This window comes from Platichthys flesus, chromosome 21 (genome assembly GCF_949316205.1).
Source record: "Platichthys flesus chromosome 21, fPlaFle2.1, whole genome shotgun sequence".
NCBI lineage: Eukaryota > Metazoa > Chordata > Actinopteri > Pleuronectiformes > Pleuronectidae > Platichthys > Platichthys flesus.
In genome coordinates, this window is record NC_084965.1 from 7,930,625 (window position 1) to 7,956,516 (window position 25,892).

General features: G+C 43.5%; 1 protein-coding gene across 2 annotated transcripts in view; it reads left to right on the forward strand.

Annotated features, from left to right (window-relative positions):
* The window catches only part of ntng1a (netrin g1a), a 97,136-nt gene that overhangs the window by 46,426 nt on the left and 24,818 nt on the right, over positions 1-25,892 (forward strand). For both annotated transcript variants that reach the window (XM_062380047.1, XM_062380049.1), the window contains exon 4: positions 20,652-20,824. In XM_062380047.1, coding sequence (XP_062236031.1) covers positions 20,652-20,824 — 173 coding nt within the window. The remainder of the gene's footprint in view (positions 1-20,651; positions 20,825-25,892) is intronic.

Genomic DNA, 25,892 nt, shown 5'->3' on the forward strand with positions numbered 1-25,892 from the left:
TGTCACGAGCGCAGATTATTTATTCTATCTGACTAATCATGGCCGCACTCATACATCCCTGTGGGGCTGTAGATTTGAGCAATGGCTGCGCGCCACCGTCGGGCCGCGGTCGTTTACCAGCCCGCTGCGTTTAGAGTGACGCTCGCCTGAGAAATGTTCCCCCACTGTTTACCAAAGGTAACGCACAGTTCAGCCATAATGAGACACACTCTACACAGAGAGGCTTCACTCTCCCAACCCCCCCCCCCCCCCCCTCCCATGGCAAATCACTGCTCAGCCCCTTTCTCCATGCGTCACATACGAGACATAAGCTCCTTAACCCCCAGAATACAGTTGTGTGAGACTCGCTGGGAGCGATTTCGCAGGGGCAGTGAGGTTGAATCTGGCATATTTCATGGCGCTGGACTCGGCCGCCATTGGCCCGGATCCGGAGCGAGGGGCGGGGGGGCGTGTGGAGGGAAATACAGTAGGAGGTTTTTTCTCTTCTTGCCACAACAGTGTGAGAAACAAAGACAGGAACGTAAGCTCTTTGCCGAAGTAGGTCAACCCGGAACAGATAGAGAGGGAAGGAGAGCGCAACTCGGCAGAAGTGCTCGCCTTTGCATCCGTTGCTAAAGTTGTGGCAGGGACGCCAGAAGTGTCATGCATGACCATTCCATTGGGCTTGATTACAGGGAAGGCCTGCACCACAAAGTCGCTGGGAATCAATGCAAAGAATTTCAAATCAAACCAAGCATGGAGCTGTGAGATGGGTGTGAACATTGCACGCCGCCCGCCGACTTTCATGATTATGACACGCTCACTGTTCCATTGTAGCAGGCGCGAAAAAAAATGGGGTTTGTGGAGAGAGAGAGCGTGGAGAGTCGGGCCGATTTTTCTAATTATCTACTGTATGACTTTGCCGTGATTGCTCCGCCTCTGTTTTTTCCCGTGCTTTACAGCAACCGCAGCCGGCAATTTCACCAGCTGTCACTCCCCCCCTTTTGCTCCACTTCCCCCCCTCCCCTTCCTCCCCACCCTGTGATCAATACAGTGTAATTAAAGTCGGAGAAGATTCAGGCGACTAAAAGATCTCGTTCCGGCTCCTGGTTTTCTCTCGTTTGCCCACTGCTCCCGGTCGTTGTCAGGTTTTCCTCTGCAGATTTGGGTCGTTGTCTTGAATTATAAGAGAAGACCAAGCCCCACGCCAAACCTCCACAGCTATTTTTGAGGGACAAACACCTACCACAGAGTGAAACTGCAAATACACCACCCACCACACACCAAAGAATAGCATCGCGAGAATTCTAGGTGGGACTTCTGTCACTTTTTGAATGCCAGAATGAACAAGAAAAGCTCTTTTGGTGACTGAGCAGAAAACAGAATGTAGGGAAAGCTAAAGTTTGTTTTGGCCGGTTTACAGCAGCGCGAGTTGTGATGCAGCATATGTGTGCTGCAGGACATTATCGGGGAAGAACAGACACAACCTTAAGGGTTCACAATCACTTTGACTGCAGGGAAGACACGGGAGGGGGAGAATCGGTTAGTAGACCTTTTATCTCTGGTCTAGATTTCCCGCAATCTCACGGAAAGAAGACTGTGAATCCCCATGCTGACAATGAACCCCCGCCTCTCGAGATAATACTCTCAGCCTGGTTTTAATTGTTTCATCGGGACCGCTACTGTACGCTTGAGCTCACTTACAGTATAACTTTGCATATTCAAAACTCATTTCGGGTGAGGAATGGTCTCGCCTTTTTTCTTTAGGCCCTGAAACCCGAGAATTTGTAGAAGTAAATATTGCAGTTGTGAGTTCACTAGGAAGGAGCAAGCTCACCAGACCTCTTCCCTGATGACGGCTCCAGGGTGCACATAATATATTAAAAATGATATTCTCAAGAGATTAGATTGTGTGGAATAAATAAGAAAAAGACTTTATCTATCTCCAGCTGCTTCGATGTTACAGGACTGCGAAGCTCTGCAGCTGTAGTGCTTTCATTTACATCTACATGCACGTAGAGTGTTCGACCTGATCTGTGGACCTGGATGTTACACCGGTGAAAATGTCTCCATCGGTGAAGCACTGTATGGATTCAGATCAGTCCTTCCAAAACATATTGAACTGCACGTGGAGACTGATTGACGTATTGACCGAAGCTGAGGCCAAATCCATCCGCAGCGATCAGACGTGTATTTATTTATTCATTTGGCACATTACACCGCGTAACTGCAATAAGAGGACTGTGTATTTGTGAGCTTGTGCCAAATGCAGCGCAGCACATTACACTAACACTGGGGATGAATTATAAGCACCGAAGGGCCGCTGCTACTCTTTAGATATTTGGATCAAGTCCACACGAGTGCAAATCAATAATATTCACAAGTGTGATAAAGGGGAGCTCTTATCTGAGGCGCACAAAATATACCATATGTGGGAGATTAGACACCTCATCTGTCCCGGGGTGCAGGGGTCATGCTTTTGGTGCATTCTAATCACCGTGTACTTTAGTGCATGTGTGCTTTGGATACAGCTGTTTCAACTACAGATCAGCAGTTTGGTGAGTGATGGCTCCATCGGCTCTCCCCTAAGGGAGGAACAAACAAGAAGTCAATCTGCGTTTTCTCCCCGCTCCCTCTCCCGCCATAGTGCTTGGCTTGCTCTTAGGCCGGACCCTGGTCGACAGATAATCTATTTGTGCTAATTTCATGTTTCTTGCTGCCCACTTCCCCCCTGAATAAGTCATTCCACTTGTCTGCCCTCCTTAGTCTCACTCCGTCTGCCTCTCTCCGTGCCACCATAAGCATTTATTCACCTCACCTTGCGCTGTGCTCTGCATTTCAGCCTCTTTTTTTCGGGTTTTTGAATCAGCAGCCTGCATTAGCCATTGTGTTGGAGGGTGCCATGTCTGTAGAATGGCCTTTGTGATTGGTCCAGATAACTTGGGCCATCTGTTTACATCCACGCCACATGTTCCTTTAATGGCTGTAAGTGACCCCCGCCCTTTTGTCAGCCCGAACACTGAGTTAAGTGAGGTTTCTCTAATGTCTCTAATGTGAGTTCATGAAGATGTGCTGAAAGTAGCAAAAGTGCTAAATCTGCAGAATAATGTCCCCTATAACTAATATACTAATATAGTATTTATTGGTTTGATAATAATGCATCAATATATACAATTTTCCTACAGTACAGCAGGTAACAAAGGGCTGGGGCTTCCTCCAAAGAGTGCAAGCATTAATAAGGGGATACATTTTACTGGCATTCAAAACATGACAGAAGACTTCATTAGGACACATTTTAGAAGCATCAAAAAAGTTTCTGTGAGTTCTAAAAAACAATACAATGTTTTTTCTGAATCCATGTAGTAACTTTCCAATAAGTGTCCCCTCCCAAATGCAGTAAAAGTGTAAAATTGCTTCAAACAGATACCCTTCATGGTCACCTGCTGATACTTAGCGTCTTTGTTTCAAGTTGTTATTCCCCAGCGGGCCTCACAGAGGTCCCGCTCTGCCTTTGACCAGTTCCAAACCTTCATTTATCTCAGTATGACACCAGTCCTCAGCTGATCTGTATCTGTGCTTGTTACTGACAGAACTCAGTGAGCCTCAAGCACAGCCCAACAGCCTGCAGCTGCCCGCCTATGCCCTTTGTCTCTCGCCTCCTTCTTCCTCCTGACTTCTGTCCAGGCCACTTCTCCACCTCCCTGCCTTTGATCGCCCCCAACCCCCCCCCCCGGTTCACCTCTCGCTGATGCCCTCCCTGCCTACGTCTGCCAGGTTGAGGGCCTCAAAGGAAATTGTAATCACTCATGGCAGGAACCTGCTCAACCTACTCCTGTGCTCTGGAAGTGCCTGCTTGATGAGGCTGTCTTTGAAAAGTATGCGTAAGCTCGGACAACGGCATCTTAAAAGTTTTTGGGAACAAGCTGCAGAGGAACAAACAGACAGAGAAACCTCCCTGTTTTAAATAAAACTAAATGTGGTATATTAGTTCCCTCTGTTCTTGTGGAGCCTCAAGACAAAGCCACCTGCACCCCCCTTCTATCAGGCTCCAGTGACGTTACCCAACGACCAACAGTCAACAGTCATTTACTCAAACACACACTCATCTAGAGCCAGCTGTGGTGGGTGTGTATCCGTAAGAGGCAGTATTAATATAGAAGTTGACCCCTTCTATCCAATTAATTGGTTATTCCCAGCAGCAACAAAACCTCCCCAAGCAGTGCACATGTGAACCATGAAGGTAAGAATAAAGAGAGGTGGGGGTGGATTTAAAAAGCTGCGGTAGTGTACAGGCGGAGGCAGAATAGGAAGTGCGTTGCGTAGGCAGCAGCAGGAGTGCACTGCACCGTATCTAGAGGCCCCAGCTGCCTGCGCACAGTCATCTGCATATGGCTGCTGGCAACATGGAACCATCGTGGCCTCGTCTGTGTCCTTTATGGCAACGGACAAAAACAGGGATATTACTGGATGGCGGGACGGAAATATTCTGCGTGGTGATGCTTTTGCTGTCAATCAAGCCTCGGTTCAGATGATTAATTAGCTTTTATCAGGGAGCGGTGACATGTTTGAAACCACGCTAGCGGCGGAGACATATAACCACTGTGCAGCCATTGTTATGAATCTAAATATAGGCACTTAGGAAGAAATGACATGTATTGCTTGATTCACAAAGTGGAGGCCAATTAAAAGGCGAAGAATCTGCCTTTGAGAACGAGGACATTGTATTACAAGAATAAAGTCATAGTATTATGAGACAGTCATATTACTTCATAAATTTCACATTAAGTTCTTCTAATATTCTGACTTTTTTCATAACATGACTTTTTTATTTTTGTAATATTAAGATTTCTTCTTAATTACGACTTCATCGTTGAAATCTTCAATATGGATCTAATGCTCCATTGTAACAAACTGTTAATTGCTTCCAAAAAATGTTTTTAATTAAGCAATTATTATTTTGTTGTGTGAAATTACTCTTCGGCTGCAGCCCACAGGGTTACGTGAAAGGGAACGTCATTTCTTGAAACACGTTGGGCAAGTGTCTGAAATGAGGGAACAATATGTTACATTGTCTGTCGCACTGGGGGCTGTGAGGGGAACTTAAGAGGGGAGTCGGGAACCTTGGTCGTACCGATGTTTGGTCCTAATTATCTGGTAGTGTGGTTACTGCCAGCAGAATCATTGTATACAGTATGAGTGCAGGGGACAGATGAGTTGTTAAAGGTATCCAAGCATTTATCACCCCGACCCATTTCTTCTGCTTTTGCTTTCATTTGACATCACTTCAAAACTTTTTGACTGAGCAAGTTGTCGTACTACACGTTTGCATCTTCTTCCTCATGAGAGGAAGAGCGGTGACGTGTCACTTCCTCTGGAGGAATATAAATCGTAAAAAAATATCCTGTAGTGTGTGATGTGCCATTCATTTCAGATCCTGTAGTGTGTGCATGTGTGAGATTAGAGTAGAGCAGACAGTGTATGATCCAACATGAAGTTAATTTTGAGAGAAAATTGGCATTTCATTATGTTGACTCAGGATGTATTGTCTTAGAATGAAATTCAACTAAATTTGGTGTAAAAACCGCAAGCTGATTAAATTATGAGAATTTAGTTTGATACATGTACAAACACTTGCATTAGTACAGCTGAGATCTCAGCGAAAAATGATCACACCACTCAGACGCTTTATACTGTGAAAGGAAAAGGAAAAGGAAAACAAACTGTTAATCAAAGGATCAGGGAATGAACGGAGTGTTCATTGTTCTGTGTCTGTTGTTCTGCATGTTGTGTTCATTCTGAGAATAAATATGATCTTGAAGAAAACTTTATTGTCAGTGTTCAAGGTCGTTTGTCTGAATGGCACATTTCAGTCTTTAGAAGGTGAACAGAAATGTAGGTTGTAAGTTAATGTTTCCACACATTAACTTACTTTCTCCAGACAAAAACTCTCCTCTCTGTGTTTTTTAAAATCTCCCGTCTTTCCCCCTCACTGCCGACCACTCTCACATACAAATAGCAGGATCAAAGAAGGATGGATTTTCACTGCTTAGTCTCTGTTTGCTGAATTGACCCTTTTCCATAGACAATCCAGCTTAAACCTATTGTGCTGTACTTTCACAAGAGCCCTGATATTTCTTGTTTTTATTATTATTCATGACAAAAACAGCCGAGTGTTGACTTTTAGTTGTTTTCAGCCTGAATGAAGTCCCTGCAGATCAGGCAGTGCTTTAGAGAAGGCTGCCTATAGAAACCTGTTTATGTGAAGGTGATAAATGGCTGTGACGTGAAGGATGCAATCTCTGCTTTCCAGGCAGATCAAACTTTGAAATGACTGGTGACTTAAGAAACTGATCGGTTGGTTTGTATGAAAGCTGATTCAGCAGTTTGTTTTCCTTTACTTTTGGCACAGGACAGCTTTGCTTAACTTTCTGGAGTGGTGACATCCTGCATTGTTTACCAACTCAGCAATCACTCTGCTTTATCACCAGGAATTTGATTTTCAGGCTCTAAGACAGACGTCTTTATGTGTCAAGAGAATATCATATTAAGTCAAAATGATGCAGTTTCAGTAGAAGTTAGTTCATCACAAAATACTAAGTAAAGCAGCTATTTAAAGTGATTTATTTAGTTACCATCAGTGAGGTATAACAAACCTGAATGTCCTGCACATAAACCAAAGGTTTTATAAATCCCTTTATCTTTGTCTAAGTTCACCCTTTTCTCTCTTTGTTCACCCATCATCGCCACCAGCTCGTCTTCACCAGAACTGTTTGAAACTGGCGGCAGGATTGAGCAAGAAGAAAACATTTCTGCGTATTCCCTCTGACTGCAATAATAACATAACCTCCTTGAGGTGATTATACTAGAAACATATACAGAATATTCCACCTAGATTCTTTCACTTCACCTGTGGTGTCTCGTCTGAAGTCTCGCAGCGACGATGAACATGAAAATGAAATCCTGCGAACAGTGTTAGAAGTAGAGAACAGCTCAAGTGTAAGATAAAATCAAGTCTCTGAAAGCTTTATGTACGAATAAAATCAAATGATAAGCCGCCATGTCACTGAAATTGAACCCACAGAATGTGTACTAGCCAATTCCTCAGTGTTTATCACAGACCAGAGGAATCGACGGGGTCCAGAGATATGAGGAGCAAAGCTACGAGTGACATGAAGATTTTATCTGCAGAGCAGAGGACAGGAGGCCTCGCCTCAACAAATCCCTCTCCCCGTCTCAGGGATGAGGCAACACTCATTTTCCTCCTCAGAGAATGACGGTTACACTTCAGCTTGATACAATATCGCTTGTTTTCCTATTGAGCGCCGCAGTGCTGCATAATGCAGATCTTATATTTTGAGCATTGATTTCCCTCCCAGTGGGTTTACCATTATTAGAAGCCGGCGCAGGCAACAAATTGGATTTATTTCCTCGTACTGGAAGAGTGTACTGCTGATGTGCCCTGCATGACCAGACAACTCGCACTTCACCGGTATATGTTGTGTGGGAACGAGACGACCACAAGCTCAAAAACACAGGAGGAGGGCGGCATGTCAGAGTCAGTTCAAACTAAACATTTTAAGATTAAGATTAAGATACATTTATTTGTCCCAAACACGCACACTCATGCAGATAGGAAAATGCAACCTCTGCTTTTAACCCATCTGGTGCAGGACACACAGAGCAGTAAGCGACCATGTACGGCATCCGGGGAGCAGATGTTGGGGGAGTAAGGTGCCTTGCTCAGGGGCACTAGACAGGGCAGGGAGAATCCTCTTGGATTTTTGGACAGATCAACCCAGGTTCGTCTTTTTGTGGAGTCGAACCAGAGACGAACCAGAGACCTTTTCTGCCCATAGTCCAAGTTTCTGCCAATAGTCCACCGACATAAGAATGACATAAGAATATCATTAGATTAAACTATGGAGTGTGGAGGCCTGGCCAAAAAGATCTGGAGTGATAGATGGATCAGGACCAGGCCGTCAGACCCAGGAACCTCCCCCTGACTAAGTGAATAGGAACAAAAAAAAATGCACTAACAATGATGAACTGGTGGAGCGAGGGACTTCCACTCCAGCCTCCCTTTAAATCCCCCTCTGCGTTATCACTGTCATCACATCCACCTGCGGGAGAACATGAGGGAGGAAAAGGAGGAGGAGAAAAAACACAAGGGGGAGTTCGTTACAAGGAATCAGCGGCGACATATGCAGAATATCCACAGCCAAGTCCGGGTGTGTTTGTGTGTATATGTGTAGACTTCAGACACACTTCCACCCACAAACACAAGCACACACACATACACACACAGGCAGGCGGGCATCATCTTTGACTCCCTCCACGATCCTTACATGAATATACATGGATATATACCACATGATAAGTCAAACGTTTACCACAGAGTTCCCTTATATCACGAGCGTCTTTGGTTCCACTGAGCCGTCACGCGAGCTGATTTCTCACAAAGCCTTTTTGTGTCCAGGGTAGGGCCGGCCCCATTCCTCCATTGTGTAGAAAAGGGGTCTCGGCACAGATATGGTCCAAATCTGAGGCGTTTTTCTCTTTCTTACTGTCGACGGAGCACATTCAACATTCATGCGGTGACCCATTTCATTAATGGAGGAGCCTTTTTTCAACTCCCCCACCCCTGTCTTCATCGTGCATAATGGCCCCTCCTGTCAGGGCCTGGTGACGAATCCCCTCATTGACCTCTCCTTCACTTGCAGCCCCCACCACCTCTCGGAAGACTTGGTATCTATAAGCGAGTGGGGGGACAACACTTGCATATATAGTTAGTGGTATCAGGAAATATACACCTTCTCTGCCAGGACTGCGACCATAGTTTTTGTTTGCATGTTTTTTTGCTGCAAAACAGAACAGGGAACGTCGGTCCTCCTCCACTGAAGCATTTCTTCTGAAGTCACATTTAATAAAGCGACTGCTCAACACTCCAGTTCAGAAGTTGTTTGCTAATTGCCAAAAGAAAATGAAGAAGAAGAAGAAGAAGAAGAAGAAGAAGAAGAAGAAGAAGAATATATTGCGAGATTCTGTGAGACTTCAAGTCTCAGGAATCGCCACTGTGAAATTGTTTCCTTCAACACCAAGAGTACATTCGGAGCAAATCATCATAACTTGTTAAATCTATCATCATATCTACTGCAGTGTATCTCGAGCCGTCAGTGGAATCATTTGATTTTAAAAGGCAGCATGTTTATCTAATGAAACAAGTGTATTTATTCAGATTTCATTGAGATATGATTGAATGTGTAATAAATACGGAGATAAATGGGATGCCATGGGCTTAAATAGAAGAGAAACACATCTGCACTGTTTGTGTCTCTGTGGGAAATAAATACAGAATTAAGATTACAAATTGATATGATGATGATCTTTTGCAGATTTATGGATAGATAATTATCATACATTAGCATTTGTTCACTCAGATGTTTCCATCACTACGACAGTCATCTGACCTGTGAGTGAATGCTGATTATATCCATTCCCATGGCAGACAACAGCCAGATGTTAGTGAGTGTTAGTGGGATTTTTGACCAGTAGAAAAGGGGCTAGGGTCATGTTAGCCTCACTCACCCTCTCCTATGCTTTGTTACTCTCTTACCCAGATACACTCTCAGCTACCGACAATTTGATTCAACGTGAATCGGCTCTCAGTTGTACCATGTGATTTGGTCTTTACCCTTAAAAGTACACACACACTCAGACAAACTCTCACACACACACACACACAGACAAACACACACACACACACACAGACAAACACACACACACACAAATGCACAGGACTGACGTGGTAAGGTCCTGAACCTCCCCAAGCGAGATATTTGATTCTGAAGACGACAGGGAGTGATGAATAAAAACTGCTTGATAATGGGATCATTGAGTCATGAAAATCGATTCTGACTGAGTTATCTTTTGCGGAGGCCAATGAATGCAGGCGCTCATTATGCGTGGCCATCGGATGGTGCTTTAGCCTTCAAGCAGAACAGGAGCGTACAATAGAGCGGCAACCTGACAAAAGAGGAGAAGAATAACAATCAAACAAAGAAAAAGTGCTGTATTGAATTTTCCAGACCTTTGCTCCTTTAGCAGGTAATGTGACTAACTGGAGCACGATGACTCAGTGGTGACGCAGGGGCGACGGCCGAGATGATGGTGATTATGATGTTGGCTGATGGTGATTAGTGGGTCTGGGCAGAGTTTGACTCTCTTAGCTGACCACAAATCAGCAGCAATGGAAGCGTACATCTGCTCCCCCGCTGCTTCTTCAGCAGCGGGCTCACTGACTGAGTTCACGTGTTGAAGAGCTGAACCCTGAGCTGTTATAAGTCATTTCTTGTCCGCTCACTAACTGACACCAGTGGTTATTGCTGCCAACAATGAGAACGTCTTGATAATTAAATGTCACATTAATCATTATGTGGCGGCAGGACACTGGTACAAAGACAACTGTATTTATTTCCTCATCTTTGCCTCTGATTGGTTGCCTCTCCAGAGGGTTTCCTCTTCTGGCTGTTCCACTTTCCAGGATGTGCCTTCTGAACTTTGACGTGTACAGTGTCATGACCTGCAGATCCCTTGTGTATGTATCTTCCATGCAAAGCTGGGCTTGGAAATTCTGAAACATTCAACAGATACATCCCACCCCTCCCATTGGCCCCTCCATCAAAGCCACACCCCCAAAACACTTGAACGTGCACTGCCTGACAACTGCTGGCAGCGGACTTCTTCGTGAGACAGCTCTGCTTCAGCGGCGTCTCGCACGCAGTGACAAGCACAGACAGTGTGCGTGCAGGCAGGCAGCTTGTTTACTGACAGGTACACAGACCAATCTGTCCAAATGGAATGATTGGTCTGTGTTTATTACAGTTCTTCAAGGCCACAGAACCCTTTTATTTATTTATTTTTTTCCTTTTTATACGATTTGAAGGCTCTCAGTTTCATCAGAAGAGATCAAATCCAACCATTTAATCCATTTGAATTTACACACTTTAAAAGGTCAACACATCTAGTAAATTGTATAAGAAGTTGTGTTTGATAGGATGTACTTTTTAAATTATGTTAACTTTAACTTGTGCATTGTTCAAATTTGAAAAGAAAAAGTCTTCTCAAGTTGAAGATATTAGTCTGAAATAATTATTGAATTTGAATCATGAGCAAGAAGGAAGGTCGCACAGAGGAGATTTATTTGTGTTCTTTGTGCATGTTTAAGTTGCTGTATTTGTGCCCATTGTTTATATGACATATCACTTCTCAGCATCCAGAAGCTGCCCTGTTTTATGGCTGCTGTGTTATCACCGACCCATTAAGCTCTAATGAGCCACTGATTACTTAAACATTGCTTAAACACTGCTGTCAGCACTCGGCTTAGAGGTCAGGGATTTAATTGAGAAGGCCTCTTGGTATTACAAACAATGAATATGGAAATCTTTGTGTTGTTTTTTTTTTCACTTCATAAATATGCGTATAGAATTAATTTCTCTGGTGTAGAAATACAGACCCTGCTGCTGTTAATGCCCAGTGGGTCTTCTGGCTTGTGCTGTGGTTTTGTGGTGCTGAATGGACAGCTCCCTGTACCATTAAATCTCTGGAATAGAAATGGTCCTCCAGTGCTCCATTCACGTTTTTGACTGTAGTGTCATTTCTTGGATCAACTTCAAAAACTTCACATCACTGCTCTCTAAAGAACATAAGCTGGATGGTTATATAAGTAGATCAACCATAATAAATGGTAAAATTATTGCAATTGTGTCATAAATCCAAAAGCGGACTGTTTGGGTGAAAATGGTTCGCTAAATAAACACATACAGCTGATCCAAAACATTTCTAAATATAGAACAAATCTACAAATATACCCTAACACTGCATAGAGTTTTTGAACTATGAAATCCAAAAAGTAATCATGCTTATCGTGAGTTAACAAGATGATATGGTAGAAGACGGAGGCCTTGGCTACCTGCTGACAAAAGAGAGAATAATCTATTCTCAGGTTTAACAGGGGAAATAGTGCCAACACCCAATGTTACCACAAAATCATCCAAGCATTGAGTATTGCAAGGCAAGAAAGATGCCTAAGCTTTCTTGTGCAATAATAATTCATATTCTAGCATTACTGTGTTTTGATTGATTTAAAAAAAACAGCAAACAATAGTCTCCCAGGGTCTGTGGGACCCTCCGTTTTTAAATGGTTTACGTGCCCTTTACATACATAATGTTTACTTTGTACATTGATTTTTGTTTCCATCTCTTAGTTCATTGTAATATAGATGCTTGGGAAAAGCGTTGATGAGGAAGGAGGCAATAGTCGTATCAAATTCAAGTATAATTCCTGTGTTGCTGTGGCCAATCTGCAGAGACAAAACAGTTTCAGGGACCATTTGTACAAATGGTTCAGTCCAACCTCATATATTCTGCAGTTACACATTGGAACATCGTCTAAAACAGTTTATTTTAACTCTTATATGCAATTCTATATGGCTGTGCAACGTCTCTGTCATTTTCCCAGCTCCGAGATTTGATGTGACTCCAAATTAAATATAGAAAAACGCTATCTCACTCAGTGGAGTCTGAAAAACTGCTGCATTGTCGCTTTTTTATTATAGATGCCTTGTTTGTGTTTGGCTTATGTTGTTTTGTGTTGCTGAACAGATATCTTCCTCAAGGTTCACTGTTTGTGTCTTTTTTCAAAATTTCCGCAGGATTCTTTTTTATGTCACTTGAAATATATATTTATAATTTTATATTTATATATATATATATATATATATACTTATACACACTGAGATATATATATATGCCGTGTCTGTGTGTACGGTAGTTGGTACTGAAACAGTGATAAGAACGACCTGTTTCTTATCCGTTTTGCTCTCCTTCCTTATCTCTCTGTATGTTTCCGCTCGTCTTCTTCATTACTTCTCGCTCTTTCTCACACTCGTTCTATCAGTGAAGTTGTTTGCACTTTACTTCAGTTTGCATTATTGGTTTGAATGTCAGGTGAAGAATATTGCGCAGCTTTACGGATAGATTCATGCAGGACTTTTGACGTTCTTCATCTATGGTTAGACTGTGGTCACTGAGTCTGTATCTGCTCTGTATCTACAGTTATTACAGTTACAGTTTCTCTCTCTCTCTCTCTCTCTCTCTCTCTCTCTCTCTCTCTCTCTCTCTCTCTCTCTCTCTCTCTCTCTCTCTCTCTCTCTCTCTCACACACACACACCTGCATGCCCTCCTTCTTAAAATCTCATGCCTTCTCATTAATCACCGGAGGCCCGCAGCCTCTCATTTGCCTCAGCTGAAGCGTTGGCCTCTGTGGTCTTTCTGCATTCAACTCAACAGTGAACACTTTAACCACCGTAATAACCCTCAGCCGCAGCTTTAGAGGGAAAGTAGATGCTAAATGCACTAAGAGTTAACCCCTGCTCCAGCTGGAAAATGGCCAACATTTTCTGTAATTACACCTGCTCTTTGGGTCCCTGGTTTCAGATCCTGGACCCTGGAGAGTGTAGCCATGGGACATCTCTGTGCCAGATTGTGGGATTAGGTAACAGGGGGAGAACAGTGGCAAGAAGCATCAAGGTGACCAGAGACATTTGGAATGTAGTGATTTGTATAGTTTTCCTCATTTCCTTTTGAGTAAATCTCCTCGCTGTCCCTGACGTTGTTTGTTAGACACCAGTGACGCCAGAATCTACTGTTTTGTTCCTTCAGTGTTTCCAACCATTTATCCACCACAGTTTCATTAAGATCAAAACATTTCTTCACATAGTTTCAGCTGTTGCAATGACAACATGGTACTACCAACAACATGGTAGTACCAAGCACAAAACTCTCTGGTTTGATCCTACTGCATACATATCTCTCTCTCTCTCTCTCTCTCTCTCTCTCTCTCTCTCTCTCTATCTCTCTCTCTCTCACACACACACACACGCAGACACATACTGAGGTCAAGTACAGTCTCACCTCTGTAAGTCTTCAGACGAGCTACCAACCCAAACTGATCAATGCTGCAGGTTCCTGGCCGAGCGGCTTCCTTTAAGGGCTCCTATCATTGTTGTCACTTATGAAATGACAAGATCGCTTATACTCACTTCTCCACCTGGCCCCGCCGCATCGTCCCCGCCCCACCAAGGAGTTCGATCTCTCCCTCCTCCGCAGTGCATCTCTTTGTCCCCAGCAGTCTTGAGCTGGGAGAGCGGTATCAGCAAGGCCCCGCCAGTCGATTCTATTGAACTGGCTTGGCATGTCAGAGGCATTAAAGACCTCTTGATTGACTCCTGCTTGGATAGCATGTCCAACTCCATACATTAGTAATGCTGAGGATTCGATAGATGGATGGGCTGGGTGGATTGGTGCTGGCAGGCACCTCAGCGCAGGGAACCAAAGATGAACCGAACTGACGCAGCGATGAAACAAATGGTGTGTTAAATGTGATAAAGATACATACTCATTGTTATGACCACCTTTTTAGTTTTGTAAGATCTTATTATTATTTTTGCTAATCACTACTCGAGCTTTAATCGATTACTTTTCCAATATGTCCTTTTCCAGCTTAACAGTCACGACAGTAGCCTCTGTAGAGCCTCAGTGTGGTCACGTGTTCAGATGAGTTGCATCTTTATACAAACTGGGATGAAAGCTGTTGTTTGGCAGCGAGGCCAATTCTGGCCTCGACTCATCTCCAGCAACGTCTTCCTCTCCTGTTTGTCTCTCTCTTGTTGCCAACTGTATGAATAAATAACAACGGCACTGAAGGTGACAGGACTGATGTGACAGGTGGCTGCAAAATGTAAGCAGGGAAATGCATCGAGCACAAACACAGCGTGACTCTTCTCAGGGGTTTTCTTCCTTTCTCTCTTTCTTACCAGACCAACATGTAACAGCTGCAAATTGGATCAGTGGATCAATTCCCTCCTTTACATTTAAAAAAAAGATTAGAACAGGACTAGTGCTGTTTTAGACCTACCTATTTGAACTGGGCTGCGGTGATGCTGGTTGTAGCTTTCTCTCTGAATCTGTAAAATTTACCTGCAGTAATTGAGTTGTGACAACAACATTTTTCACACAAGTTCACAACTTTCAAAAAATAAAATCCCTGCTATTCAACTCAGTATGAAGCATTGAGACAACAAAACAATTGTTGCGCTCTTACTTTGAAGACTTTTTTGCTATAGGAAGTGATTCTTCAAATGTAGTTGCCATGACAGAGATCAGCACCAGTGAATGCCTGTGTCGCTCCAGTGTGGTGGAATAAAAAAAAACAAATGATGCTCCGGCAGCGAGTTCGACCTGCAGGCCATCAGTGGCTGTAATTTCCCCAAGGACGTACAACGACACACCGCCCCGCCCCCAGTGACTGCTGGTCGCCTCAAATTTATTAGGTCGATATTTTGCAGTAGAAAATGCAGATATTCGCTGATATGAGGTTTAGTAAAAGTGAATACTACCAAAGAATAAACTACAAACACATGAAAAGTACAGTAATTAAATACGGTGGTGGAAATTTGATGTTTTTAAGATCGTTTGTATGTGTATTGATAGTGAATCAGGCTCTGTTATCTCTGTGCAGCGTCTCAGTGCATCTATTCCCGCACGCTAACTAACTGAACCAAAAGCCGACACTTAAGAGAAAACTAACACCTTACACTTTAAGTGTCTGATGTGTAGTGAGAGGAGGAGCAGGAGGGACGGGGGAAGAAGGATATAATTACTTTTTTTGGGGAGAAGGGGGGTGTGGAATGGAGTGTACATCCCAGGGGGGGCTTGTGCTGAGATCTCACTCCTTCCACTTCCCCCACAATGCACTGCGGCCCGGGAGGAGAGGGCTAGAGGAGGAGGTAATTAGCAGGCAACACGTTAGCAGACAGGCCGATCTGTTTTAAACCAATATAGGTGGCAGCTGCAAGAAAGTCAGTGGGGAGGAGCCCAGTGGTGTATGTATCACTACAGATGTGTGTGTGTGTGTGTGTAAACATGTGTGTGTGAGAATGCATGCGTGTGTGTTTTAGGGTGATCAGATGGGACAAATATATTGTACTTAAAATTGTCGGCGTTGTGTAATTATTATCCATTCAGCAAACCACCTGCGTACACACACGTACACACAGAAACACACATACACACACATGCTCACGTGCACCTCAAGGTCTTTTTCCAGCCCACTCCTGTGTTACTGTTTCCTCACATATAATTAAGCCAGCGTGGTCTCTGAACCACCTTCCCCCGCCCCTTTTAACCCCCGGTGAGCTTTTGTACATTTACAGCAAACACAAGCTAAAAAAAAAAAGGGCGTTTATTAACACAACAGTGTTTGACCCAATTGGCTCTCGTATGAAAACACCTGGGCGTTAGATTGAAATGTAATTGCTTCACTTAGTTAACCCACTTAAGGACCATGTTGAGTTTAGCGCGCTCAATTTGTCGGGATCAGCAGCTTTGTGCGCCGGGGATGTTTCAGGCTTGGATTGCAGATAATGACTATTAATTAGCGGCTGATACGTTTAGCTCTGACGTCACAATGTAGCGATTTGGAGCGATGCTGGAAAGCTGAGTGGGAACACGTCGATGATGGCTGACCTGCCGTGAAAGAGAAAGGGGGCGTTTTCACACAGGCTTTATGTCGTGTCTTGTTTTTGTCTGTTTCTGCTGCCATCATCAGTGGCGAGGCACAATATGTCCCGTCAATCAGAATCCCATTACTGCAGAGGTCACAGACGCAGAGCTCCAGGTAAGCCGAGTCCCGGCGGACCGCTCTGCTTGCATTTCCACCAGGATAAAGAATAATAATAAATTTACGCCAGACAATATCGCCTGGCTCCCACACTTCAGGGGAAACTTCAACCTGCTGTCAGGTAGAAGAATATGTTTGCTCCTTTCGCTCAGACAAAATAGAATCAAGACTTCAGTCGAGGTTTCTTTTTCTTTCTTTTTCTTTTTTGCCACTCTGGCAATTTAAGCTCATAGCCTCCTGGGTAATTTTATGAATACATATCAGGACGTTTAGCTCCCAGGCAGCGACTGGCACACTCAATAGTGCCTTGAGCAATATCACTTTGAGAGCACCACACAAAAAACAAAGATGCTTTAGCCCCATGCATATTTATGAGTCGGAGATACTGGAGCAGAGTTTAAAATGACAGACTAAAAGGTGGATGGAGGAGAGAGATATGAGGAGAATGATACAAAGACTGATGGAAGTCGGAGGGAGACAACCCGCCGAGCAGGCCCCGCGGGAAACGGAGACACAACATAGTCGGAATGGGAAACCTATGAAGATGCTGTTAAATACCCGTTTACTTGGCTGCGTCTCGGGGAGCCTCCCCTGATTTCCACGGCTGATTGGCAGCAGAACAGCGCCGGTGGCCACGGGACCCCGCGGGCCTCGCTGGAGGTCTCCCTCATTATGTCGACATTGCTATCGTTTCTGGAAGGTGATTAAAATGGTGGCGATGTTAAAAGACGCTGAAGGTTAAACCGCAAAGGGCTCCGTGTGGAGTCATTCCACAGCCACGTCCCTAACCCGCTTCTCCTACACACTCACACACACACATGTATAAACACTTACAAGCCAGACTTTATAACCCAGAAAAGAAAGTCGGTGGAACAGGGCCGTGTGGGACTTGATTCTAATCTCGTCTTGATTTAAGCCGTTCATGGACTCAACTGAAACCACTTTTAACTCGATCAACCCCTCCAGGTCTCAGTGTTGACCGGACTGTATTGTAACTGCTGATGAAGTTTAGTGCTTTCGAGTGGAGCTCAAAGTCGAGTCACTGGGAGCATCCAGAAAAATGTATTATTATTATAGTATTATTATAATTACTGTTACAAGTTTAGATTTTTGTGTGAGAACCTCATTATCTCTTGACGGTTATATTGGCAGCCCTGTGTACCACTACAACAGTGTCCTCATTCTGGCTTTTGAAATCCTAATGCTCAGCATTAACAGGGCTCTCACCAGGGTGTGTGATCCGAATCATAATCCAAATCAGTTTGTGTCCTTAACTTGATTTGGAATTTGAATTCATTTTAATCTATTGTTGACTTGTTGACGTATTGTTTATCGAGTAACTGTGGCTACAACGTGTTACTATAACCTGGAAATTAAATGTGCAGCAAAAAACAAAGATGAATTCCCGGGACATGTGAGGTGAACAGCATAGACTGTGTATAAACATGGCCGACATGACTGCTCCACATCTAGATTGCTGCCCGTTGGTTGGTATAGGTCATAAATCCTGCCTCATCCATGGTAGTTAATAGGACATGGGCCAAAATGAAGATATAATTTGTTTGAAAAATGGTATATGCAATTTTAGCTAGTTCCTGTCATACAAATTTTTATTCAAGTGCACATGTTTCCAGTTAATTTGGTTTTAAGTAGTTATTTGATGTTATACGTCATGATTGACTGCTGAGACTGACTCACCATTGGTCGAATGGGTGGATGGGCGGGACCTCAGGACCATGGTTCCATCCCTTGATTGCAACCGCACTTGTTCTGGGGTATTTTGGAAGTGTAAACGTTTTGCCTCAAGATGTCAGAGTAACACTACTGCTGTGAATGCTGTGTAATGGCTCAAGAGTGTTAATAAGTAATGTGTAGTTGAATCAGTACCAGGAGAAATTATGAAGCCTCATAGGAATGTTAAATTCTCTGCAAATAGATTGCGGATTAAAAGATTTGATGACCTCTGAGCTTTGTGAGTCCAGGTATGTTATCGACCTGACACAGGATTTAAATTAAACCAGCTAACACACTCTAACTAACCCAGTCAGCACAAAGCTTTAGAATCTGAGGCAAACAGCAGTTGAGTGGTTTGAGTATCAAGGTCAAGAAGCAGCGATTGGTTTAACATTGTTCTTCTCCCCCTAATGAATTAAATTTATTAAATTGAGGATCAAGCTAAGCTGTGGTGAAGCAGGGTGAATAAAGCGAAAGAGGCCAGCTGCCACCGGAGTTCCTGACTGATATGGTGGCATCACCAGTGTCAGGCTATCTCCCTCCCTAACACCCTCCCTCCGTCCGCCTTAAGAACGAATGCACGATGCCTTTCACTTGGCTCCCGGTTTCCGGGAGCCAAGTTATTTACCTAAATAAGGAGCTGAATGAAAGGGCACTTTCACACAGACCTGAATAGAGCCATTTGGTCTGCCTCTCAGCATTTTTCTCGAAATAAACAAACAGCCACAGAGCCATTTATCTGCGATGAGTCATGCCTGTTGGAAGTCCGACTTCCAGCCTCTCTTAGTGGTTTCAGCCGGTATTGGCGTTGGATCGTTACTCAGGGGGATGCTTTGGTAACAATAAGGTTATCTTTGAGAATCAAGCCTCCCGGTGCTGATGTTGTGAGTGCATATCTTACCACATTTCCACATGTCATGAAATTCACTAACATCTGGATTTTGGCCGCAATGGGCATGGATACGATCGGCATTCAGACTCAGGTCAAATGTCTCTTCAGTAGCCACAGGTTCTTATGGAATCCAATCGGCAGTGATGGGAACAAAATGTTCGATTGTCTTCTTCTTGATTTTGGCAGACGAGACACCAACGCTGCACCACCATTACGTCATGACTTCCATTGAACTTCCGGGCGATTCCCCGTAAATAGCCATGAGCAGCAAGCTCCGGGTTTCTGCTAGGTTTTTAGGAAGGCTGAATATTAAATAACCAAGTTATTATAAAGATTAACTCTACGTGTGAGTGATGAGAAAGGAGCGGAATAGCTGAGTATCGCAATACAGTGGCGCAGTTCATGATGTCATACATATTGGAGACAATAAGAAAATAAAACTTGTCTACTGGCCATTGGAACGGAATCTGTGTTTAAAAAAGCTATTAATGTACCACCCTCAGTCAGTTCTTCAAAGAGAGGTCTAGTAACTCAAAGTTCTCTGTATTCCTCCGAGTACATTATGCAGCAGGAGGATCATAAATTCATTTAACAGACAGATTCCCCCTCAACACTCATCTGGCCACGGCAAAAAATGAACTTGCTGAGTTTATTGTTCTATGAAGGATCTGGTGAGCGGGATGTGAGTGAGGATTTAGTGCACCTTCAGGGAGCCCCCTCCTTTCCAGGCTGCGTATATGCTTCTGAGCTCTCATCTCATATTAATTTGTCTTGGAGAACGTGCTGTTGCTCCCTGCCGCCCTCTGGCAAACAGACCTGCTCTTCGCTTGCAGAGGTACAAGCCTCAATGCTTCAATTCTACCAGTACTTGTTCAACAATTTTTCTCATCTACCCCTTGCACCCCTTTGTCCCTCTCCTCCTCTCCCGGTCTTCCTTCGCCCATTGACTGTGACCTTACCACAATTATGCATTCTCCAGTGGGACAATTAAAACTGAGCTACCTTCCCGAGTGGAGAGGAGAGACGGGGGGGAAAAAAAGGGAGAAAATAATGATGCCAGACTTGCTCTTGCGCTCGCCTGCCTCCTTTTGAACCGGCTCCTCTTGAAGTGGAAGAAGCAGCCAGCCGTTCAGACTGTGTTCCGCTGCCACTCAAGGACACGCTGCCCTTCAGCCGCATTGTCCAACAAAATAAGAAAAAGCTCTCTGTTTTACATTCCGTGCTGGAAAGATTCACTCATGTTCGTGTGCTTTGCTCTTTTAACTCCTCCCTTTCTTCTTACCCCCCCCCCCCCTCTCTCTTTGACAGGTGCAAGTGCAACCTTCATGCCATCAGCTGCGTATATGACAAAGACAAGTTGGGCTGCGAGTGTGAACACAACACCACCGGGCCTGACTGCGGCCGCTGCAAGAGGAATTACCAGGGGCGAGCGTGGAGTGCTGGCTCCTACCTGCCCATCCCTAAGGGCACAGCTAATATCTGTGAGTGCACACACACACACATGCACACACACACACACACACACACACACACACACACACTCAAACACACAATCTTCTTACATGTATATCACATTCTTACTTTAACTTAAAACACCTAGGCTTGACCTAAGCTTATCCTTAACCTTAACCTTCCTCTAACCTAAAGCTAGCCTTAGCCTTTCCTTAACCTAAACCTGAAATGACCTTACCATCTATATACCACAAACAAACCTTAACGATGACCAACTCGAGCTATAAGTTAAACCTAATATTAACCAGGAGCTCAGAAAATATGTTTTGCCTCATTAGGACCAAGCTTTGGTCCCCATGAGGTCTACTGGTCCTGACAAGGTCAGTGTGTATGCTGGGAAAGGTCACAAAGAGGCAACAAAAATGAGTACACACACATGCACACTCACAAACAGAGTAATTATAAGGATGGGTCACTTGGAATACTAATCAGTTTGGGTCTCACAGACACAAATACAACATCCTGACAAAATGAAAAAGAAAGATTTTCCATGAAATTGGGACTTTGACTAACAAAGACACCTGCATATACAAGTGATCACAGTTAAATCCCAACTAGCAGCAGCCTGTGAGTCATGCTTGAGAGTTCTGACACATTAATCGTGAGATATTGTGTTGTGAGAATTTAAAGTGACGTGAAGTTATTAACAGTTTTTTAAAGGGATAAATGACAAAGAAGCAAAGACGAGAATTAAAATGATCTATATTTGCTTTGTCATCTGTGGAAACCTATTCATCCAAATCCAACAGAAGAAGGTAATCTAGGTGAGGTGTTTGTGGCTCAGCCTCATAAAACAGGTTTAAATTATTAAAATAAAATAAATAGGGAAAAATTGCACGTGCAAAGAGAATACTGGTGGAAGCTCATAAGCACCTTTAGCAGACAATGCTTGAAAACCACTGCCCTAACCTATTAGCATCATGTAGCCAGTGCACTCAGGTTGTTACATCTGTGAGCCTTCCTCTCTGACTCCTGTGTCAACACAAGTGTTAGCAAACGCTGCCCTGTAGCATCTGCAGCAGCGGCAGGTGCGTGTGTCTGACTTCACTCGTCGTTACCATCTTCACATCCTTCACAAAACATCCATGACGTCAAGGTCGGTGCATTGACTGAAAAGACCATGCACGCTCACTTCTACGTTAGAACTCCGTATTCATCTGGGAAGGGGACGTTTGGATGTCAATCCCGATTTATAGAAACTCGGAATGTAAAAACCTGTATTAAAATAACTATCATTGTGAGTGACGCAGTTTTTAATCAGACCCGCCACAGTAGAAGTAGGAATGCTGAAGGAGAGTAGTAATGAATTCTACATGAAAGTGCAGAGTCTCAGTTTCATTTGAGTAGGTCTGTGTAAATACTGAAAGCACTGCTGATTGAAAGATGGGAGATTGAGGGCCCTATTTTAAGTGCGCCTGGAATGTAGGTACATGACCAAAAGAACCAGGTGAAGTGGAATATAAATCAATTTGAGTGGTGTTTAATACATTCACTCTTAGCCAGTGAGATCATTTTGAGACTTCTCATTTTGTGTTTCAACCTCCTTCTTGTGCACCTTGTTGTCTGCGTATGGCCACAAGCTACAACACAGAATAACTCTTTCACGACATAACCCAATTCCTTTTAAGGTTCACCGTCAGGGTTCTGCTTGGTATGATCATTGGACTGCCATCAGAACAGGGTCAAGCTCTTCCAATGCATTGGTTCCCAAATCGTTAGGATTTTGAAGTAATTGGCTACTAAATTTTTCAAATGGCCGATGTGTCCTTTCAAGATGAGTTTAAGAAGAAAAGAGCTTTGAGGTGGACTTTTTTTTCACAAGGTGACTGTGCAAGTGAAGAGGACGATAAAGAGGCTAAAGAAAGCAAATGATTTACCAGAGAGAACTCAAAGGTTGTTGGTTTGCAAAAATCATCCGAAATGCATTCAAACCAAACTAGAAAATGAAATAATTAAATGAAACAAATTAGTGGACCAAGGAGCACAAGTCTAAAGGATGAGCAGCTCTCCAGAGCAGACATGTCTACTCCAGAACCCCAGAGGATTCCCCACAAGATACAAACCCTGGTTATCCTCAGAAAGACCAGGGCTGCAGTTCCCAAACACTCAGAAAGAAAACAGTGGAGTTGTGGAACAAATGTCTGTGGACTGATGAAACAAAAATGAACCTCTATCAAAATGATGGAAAAGGGAAAGAAAAGGAGAAACATCTCATAAGACAAAGCTGCCACCTCATCTGTCCAAAATAGTGCTGCATCTATTCTGGCTCGAATGGAACTGACACAGTGGTATTCAGTGAGGATTTCTCTGTTGATGGAAACCTCAGGATGAATGTAAAGTTATACACGATTATTCTGTGTTAATATTCAGCAAAATGCATCAAAACCCACTTCATCATTCAGCAGAACAACAATCGTGCACCTACGACCAAAGCAGCCAAAGCCTTTCAGGGTGAGGAGGAGGGATATCTTTGTCTGTCTGAGTCAATCACCTGATCCCAGTCAGACCAGACTAAAGAGAGACCACTACAACAACAAGAGCAGAAAGAGGCTGCAGTGATTCTCTGATAAAGATCCACCGGGCCTGGCCACTTCAGACAGCCACTGACTGTGGAGGAGTCTACAAATATTAACCAGGATGATGGTGTTTATCCTCATGCATCACAAGCAAATATTTGAGTGCTCTGTGTTGAAATAGCTGGATCCTCCCCCCTGACAATTATTTCCATATTGATGTAAAAGTGGCCGGATAAGAAAATAAACTTGGCAGTTACATGTGGTTTCCATTTCGTGACTGTGCAATGAATGTGCTGAAACTTCAAGTCTGAGCTACAAAACTTGTTGGTTCACAAAATATTTGGGATTCAAGAGGATTCGGTGAGGAATTTAAATAAGCAGTTACATGATGCCAGACTCGTGCTAGAAACAAAGCTGTGATGGAACCGAGGCATGTCACAAACTCTACTGCCATCTTGGAGCTGGGAGCACTGGTGAACATTCTCAATTACATCCATGCCATTCATCTGGCAGCAGACTGCATTCTATTGCATCTTTATTATTTGAGGGACACAAGCTTTGCTTTATACTTTTTCACTAAAAGTATTAGTGTTCATAAATAATGTTCTCCAGCTGCAGCTGCAATGCTAATGTGGGATAGAACCGATTACTTACTCCAGCTTGAGCTGAAGGAATTGGGCCAAGTCCTTTCTTTTCTATAATGTCTTGTGGTGACGTCACAGGAGTTTTGTCATGTTACAGCACTGGTGAAAACCTTTGTCTATGTGGGTCATTATAACAGATTTGTTCTTAATTGCTACAATTATTTTAGATTTGATCTGCTGATCTCTGACAGTAGGACTTGCTACGCACGGCAAAGTTTTCAAACAAACAGACCAAATTGGCAGCAAAGACCCGACACTGCCACAGACACTGGTAGTGTAATGTGGCAGTGTCGGGCCCTTGTTTATGCTAATGACCCTGTCTTGTGAATGCACACCTCCTATTCTGTGCAGAAATCTTTGAATCCGACATGTAGCACTTGTTTGAGCAACCTACCTCAAAACCCAGGGTACTTCCACACTGATTATATTACTCAACAGTATTTAGATCAGTCCAGATGAGCGGTAAATCTCTGTATCAGAAATAATCTCCATTCATAATGCAGATAATAATCCAATCACATGACGTAGCAATGGTGAGAAATAACCAGAGATATGATGTGACAATGAGATGGAACTGCCCGTCCAGACTAAAACACAACCGTAGTTTTATTTTTCCAAAACTCTGGTGTCTATGAATGTAAAGAGTAAACGAGGCCTAAGTTATGTTTTTTAAAACTTAAAAAAAAAGATTAGCGTGGACGTAGCCTGAAAGACATTTAAGATAAGAAAAGGAAAATGTTTTTTGCCATTGATTAAATTGCCTTTCAAGCCATTGAAAAAGTAAATATACTGTATTTGGGTCTGAGTTTATTCCGTTTTTTTTTTTGAGTTTTTAAAGGTGTTTTTTTTCTTGTTGAAAAAGCAAAAGCAGAAAAAGCAACAGCTCATCTGAGGAATGAAGCAAACAAGGACACAGCGTCACCCAGCACCCTCCACATATAGTTTTGTGGTGCTGACGTGAGGAGCCGAGCAGAGAGTCGGCTCTAATGCCTCACATTGAAATGGCACCCACTCGCTGAAGTAGTTGAAGTAATAACGAAGTAGTAAGTGTGTGGGTATATACTTCTTTCATGTTCAACATAAACAACATTCAACATCATCTGAGTCTTGTAATCGTGTCTCGGGAGACCACATTAACACAGGCTTCCTAGCGGGCAGCTTTCTTTCCATACATCAGCTGAGTGATCTGCAGCAGGAACACGAGTTTCAAGTGTCCAGACATTACTTCAAACCCCCCCCCCCCTCGTTTCATCCCGCCCTTCCTCCTTATTGCATCCACTGTGATTTTTTTTTTTTTACCTGCCGGTGCTCGAGGACTCTTGGCCACCGGCTGAGGACTTATTCCCCCCCGAGGAGCCGCGTTATGAGAGTTAGGGAAGGTTACTGAAATGGCCATCCCCTGAGCCCAGATTGACAGCACATTATTAAAAAAGGTGACACACACACACACACACACAGGTGCTCATTCTGACCTGCATGCTCACACATACATTCGTAATGACACTAGGACACATACACACACACACACACTCCCCCTGAAAGTGAGGAGAAAACAGTCTCGGTATAAACTGTATTATTATACTTTTGTCTTTTGGGGGGCCAAATCCATAATCTAATAACTCTGCTAAAAATCTATAGGAATGCAAGGCTGTCCCTCCAGAGTAGAAAGAAATGCACACGCCTGACAGAAAAATGACTTTGTGCTGTTGTGTAATTTTCAAGCTCATTCAATTCCTGATCCAAAAAATCTCCTTCTCTTCAGTGTTTTCCCCCCCGAACCCAGAGGAGCATATGGCAGCTCCGCAGAGACAAATTTGTCAAAGATGAAAATTTAATTAAGATTTAATTTCTTTTTACTATGCCCATCAAGTCGTCTG